The sequence below is a fragment of the Alligator sinensis genome, unplaced genomic scaffold (assembly GCF_000455745.1).
Source record: "Alligator sinensis unplaced genomic scaffold, ASM45574v1 scaffold262_1, whole genome shotgun sequence".
In the NCBI taxonomy this organism is placed as follows: domain Eukaryota; kingdom Metazoa; phylum Chordata; order Crocodylia; family Alligatoridae; genus Alligator; species Alligator sinensis.
Window position 1 is genome coordinate 4,170,528 of NW_005841904.1, and position 5,167 is coordinate 4,175,694.

The 5,167-nt window shown below is 48.2% G+C and overlaps 1 protein-coding gene across 1 annotated transcript in view; it reads right to left on the reverse strand.

The window, feature by feature from the left end:
• Positions 1-483: 483 nt before the first annotated feature.
• CCDC32 (coiled-coil domain containing 32) overlaps positions 484-5,167 on the reverse strand; it is a 6,116-nt gene continuing 1,432 nt past the window's right edge. The window contains exons 2-3 of the mRNA XM_014517378.2: positions 4,758-4,914; positions 484-958 (exon numbers count right to left, since the gene is read on the reverse strand). Of these exons, the coding sequence (XP_014372864.1) occupies positions 820-958; positions 4,758-4,903 (285 nt within the window). The 5' untranslated portion in view covers positions 4,904-4,914 and the 3' untranslated portion in view covers positions 484-819. The remainder of the gene's footprint in view (positions 959-4,757; positions 4,915-5,167) is intronic.

Below are 5,167 nucleotides of genomic sequence, written 5' to 3' on the forward strand. Positions count from 1 at the left end.
TCAGGAAGGCCAACCACACCTTGTCATGCATCCACAGATGCGTCTCAAGCAGGTCCAAGGTGATCCTCCCCCTCTATGCAGCACTGGTCAGGCTGCAGTTGCAGTACTGCATCGTTCTGGGCACCGCACTTCAGGAGGAATGTGGGCAGCATTGAGAGGGAGGGCCACCCGCATAATCAGGGGGCAGCAGGGCAGGCCCTACGAGGAGAAGCTAAGGGACCTGAACCTGTTCAGCCTCCACAAGAGAAGGCTGAGGGGGGATCTAGTGGCCTGTTACAAACTAGTCAGAGGGGACCAGCAGGCATTGTGGAAGTCCCTATTCCCCGGAGCACTACCAGGAGTGAGAAGAAATAATGGTCACAAGCTGGCAGAGGGTAGATTCAGACTAGACATCAGGAGGCGCTACTTCACAGTCCGGGCGGCTAGGACCTGGAACCAACTTCCAAGCGTAGTGGTGCTGGCTCCTACCCTGGGGGTCTTTAAGAGGAGGTTAGACAAACAGCTTGCTGGGGTCGTTTGACCCCAGTACTTTTTCCTGCCATGGCAGGGGGTCGGACTTGATGATCTGCTCAGGTCCCTTCTGACCCTACCAACTATGAAACTATGAGATAAAAAGTAAGATCTAGGTCCAGCATGCACAGAGTTGCAGAGCACTTCGCCCCTCTCCATACCAACCACTAGTCACAAAGTTTGTTCTCTGAAGGCCAATAGCTTACTGACCAATAATTGGCACTTTTCCTCTCCCAATCTGTTGTTACTACTACTGAATGAACTCTATTGGTCCTTGGATAGGAGGCCTTGACATGTCTGGAGTGCATTTCACTGTTTTGCTGCTGGAGGTTCTTCCTCATTTTCTTGCTTGTCCGGATGAGATTCTGGAGGAATTAGGCACTGGACTTCTTCAGTGCTGATTGCTACTTTGTCAGGTTGGAGCCACCGCTTCAAATATTCCAGAGTGCTGAGGGAAAGCAAGGGAGAGAACCTAAATATAATGCAGCAGCAAAGCCAGTATTGAGTTAAAAAGGGAGTGGGGGATAGGAAAGGGGCAGAGTATCTCTCCATAGGGATTTCCTCTAGGCTTCCTCCGGCCAGAGGCAGAGAAGACAAAGTTTGGTCCCTACCATCCTAATGGTTTTAAGTCATGAATCAGGACACTGAGCCTCTGGGACTACAGTTCAAAATACAGAGGGCAACATCTTGAAACAAAACAAGAAATCTGTGCTACTTAAGGCAATGTACAACTCAACCCAGAAAAATTTCTTTTTTCTTTACCTTATGCATCTGAGGACATTACCTAGCATAGAGGTGGGCAAGTATTTGGGAGCACAGGGAGCTTAGGTGAGCTACCACAGGCCAGAGCAGCATCCCCCCCGCTCCCCGACAGCTCACTAAATCTTATGTGGGATGGGGCTGTGAATGGAGCTGAGGCAGCAGCTTCAGCCTCCAGCCTACCCAAGTCCCTCCTTGGGGTAGATGCCAATCCCGATGGGGAAGCTACTGCCTGCACTTGCAGCTGATACTGGTGCTCACCTGGCGCCGCTTTCAGCACACAGGCCAGGAGCTGGTGCAAGCTGTGGGGCCAAGCTGTAGATGCAGGATGGCTGGGGAGGGGCAAGGGTGGACAAGGGTGAGACAAAGAGGTGGTCCTGCCTATGATGAGCAGCAACAGCCGGTACTGCATGCCGGGCAAAAGCAGGACCCAGCAGCAGGCACGCTCGCCACTTTCAGGGCCCTTCTGGCTGTGGTTCCTCTCCACTGCTGCTACTGCCACCCTGCAGGCCCAGGATGGCCTGGAGGTGGTGCAGGGCAACAGCAACAGGAAGGAGCCACAGGGCAGTCCTGGCAGGGGCTCTGGGCAACTGCAGTCAGAAGGGCCCCAGAAGCAGTGGGTGAGCCAACTGCCAGGTCCTGCTTTTGCCTGGCATCCAACACTGGCTGGTGGAGCTCATCAAGGGTCAGGGCTGCCTCTCTCTCTCCTTTCCACCCCTACCCCCAACTGTCCCGCACCTACAGCATGGCCCCGCAGCTCACACCAGCTCCCAGCCCATGCACCAGAAGTGGCACCGGGCAGGCACCGGCATCAGCTGCAGATGCAGGCAGCAGCTTCCCCCTGGTGATAGGACATTCTCCTGGGTCCGCAGGTGATGCTGCTGCATCAGCTGCAGTCCCCAACAGTTGCCCTGATCCCCGGCCTGCAGGCAGCATCCACAGCTGCTGCCAGCATTCAACTGGTACTCCTTCTGGCACACAGGGCAGAAGCTGGTGTAAGCTGTGAATGGGTCTGGGATGTACCTGCCCACGGAGCATAATGCAGCAGGCAGAACCACTGGCTCCCTATGGGCTGGATCCTATGACTTTGCAGCCAGCAACTTGCAGGCCAGGTATAATCAGTTGGCAGGCTGGATCCAGCCCATAGGCTGCATTTTGTCCACCCCGATTTAGCACTGTGAAACTTAACATTTCTGGGAGATATTTTACATATGCTGTACCCAAACGTTACTGTTAGGTAGGGGTGTATTGAAAGAGGTTTTTGCAGCCGATACCAATAGCTGATTTTTAAGGAGACATATCAGCTAATACTGATCTGATTTCCGATACCAGCCCAGCAGTGTGGAGAACTGCCTCCAGCTGGTAAATCTGGTGTGGTGGAAGGAAAGGGGTGTGCAGGGAGAAGATCAAGGCCCATGCAGTGAGGGAAGGGTGGGGCTGGGGCAAGCACTGCCCAGCCGAGGGTGGGCGTTGGACAGTGCCATGACTCATACGAGGTGCATGGTGGGGTACGACTCCCACCGCTTGCACACCGCTCAGCCGGGAGCCACTGGTCTCATGCCCAACCTGACTGGAAGGGGGCCTTGATCTGCACCCCCACCACACCAGCCCCAGCCCTCCCTCACCGCAGGGGCCTTGATCTGCCCCCCCCACCCCAACAGACTTACCAGCTGGAGGCAGCTCTCCACTCTGCCAGGCTGTGCTCCTTGCCACCTGTGCTGCATTGCGCTGCGCACATGCACAGGCCATTTATCGGCCAGATATGGCTGATTTCCAATATAGTCAATTTTCTTTATATCGGTGCACCTCTACTGTTAGGTTTATTTGCTAGGTAAAAGCTGATCTCTGAAGAATTTGTGTAATTCTCCCCGACTAAGTATGTCTAGTAAGGAAAAAACCCTAGAACAATGTTTCCCAACCTTTTCCAGCCCAAGGCACACTTACATTAATAAACATTTTCTGCAACACACCTGTTAAGGCATTCCCCATCCTCATACCTATCATAGCTCATTGCCATGGCAAAATTCCATGGCACGCCTGTTCATTTCTGATGGCACGCTTCTGTGCCACAGCACACTGGTTGGGAAACACTGCTCTAGGAAACCCATGTGAAGCTTTGTGACTTAGCCTCTCCAATTTAAAATACCATCATGCTGTGGAAAAAACCTGCTGGCAAATCTAGCCCATCCCTTTGTCAGGTCAGAAGAAATTTATTTGGAGAAGGTTGCTTAAAATATTAACATGCTACTGCATTTATCCTTGAACATTTTATAGTGCTATATGCTAATATAGCATACTAGGCAGATCTCTTCCCTTATTTAAATGCGTACTTCAACTCTAATGTAGAATGCTACTGTTCTAAAAACACCCACGGTCCAGTTTCTGTTCAACTGTATGCTTAAATTCTCAGACATTGATACCAGCAATATTGCCATACCCAATTTCAGTGGATCAAACACTGAAGTTTTCACAATGATATACCTACTGAAGTCAACTGGGAGAAGAGATGGGACAATATTTTCTTAATATTTTTTCAACCTTAAAAAAGTTTCCACAATGAGCAGTTGGGTCTTCATTACTTAGCTGTTTTTCACTTAAAGTTGACAGACTGAAGAAAAAGCAAGAAAATTATTTGGGGTACAAATTCTCTCTCACATTTATACTCTAAAATTAGCTTTAATGGGTCTTCTTTCCACAGGTCTCAAGGAAAAGCAATCCTCTTTGAAATGGAAGTAATCATGGTAAACTGCAGCTCAAAAAGGAGTGATTTTTCAGAAAAATATAAGTCACTAAAAATATGAAATTGCAGCAGAAAAGTCCTCTCATCTTTACTCATCATTTATGTGAGAAAGTACACAAACACTATAGGCTGAACACAAGACTGGGAACCACAGTTTTGGGACTTCATATTTCAACTTTGGCACCAACTTCCCCCCATCGGACCTAAACATGTAAGGAGCTCCATAGATAGGTGTGTCCCCCACTTTCACCTGCTTGAAGCTACATGGACTTCAGTGGAGTTATGCACAGATGCAAACACTGGCCTGCTTGGAGCTTCTCATGTTAGGCTTATAGCTAACTATTTGTAATCACCAAACTTAATAAATTTTCAGCCTCTGAGCACCCAAAATGTAGCAATGAAAGCTAAAAAATGGCCTCAACTGTTTCATGTTGGATCCCTAAAATTTGAAGCACTCAAAAATTTAGTGACCACCTTTGAAAATGCAGGCCTTGGCCTCCTTTGCTTTTATATTTAAGGTGGAGATATGGCTACTTACCAGTCACACAGCTGCTATGATAATGTTAGCAAAGCAGAAGATGCAAAAAGATAAGTACTGTTTTTACTACAATACTCATGCACATACCAACTGTTTTCCTTTTTAAAACAAACGAACAAAAGGGAGAGTTGGAACAAAGAAAGCTCTAGCCTATCTGCTAACAAGGATGGTAGCTCTTGAACTGCTTTTCCTCATCAATGTGCTTATTACCTCTCATCAGATTCGTTTTCCTCAATATAAAATTCAGACTCAAATTTCTCCTGCAGAAACCTATCCCAGCATTCTTTCTTTGCTTGGGCAAGAGTATGCAGCATGTCCTTCGAGGTCACTTCCTGAGACAAACCCTTAATTCTCATCAGTCTTCTTTCTATGGGAGGGAAAACAATATAATTGTTGTTGGGGGAGGGGGGGAGGGGGTTTCAAGAAAAGAAAACACAGGCGATTGTTTTATGGACTGATGGTTTAAATCCAAAGGGTTTTAACACTTCATGACCAAAACATATTACATAGGCCAACCATCTTGCTACTACCTGAAATCTGAATGGGTATATTCTTTTATATTTAAACGACACTGAAATGTACAGTAAAATCTCTATTATCCGGCATGCATGAGGAATGCC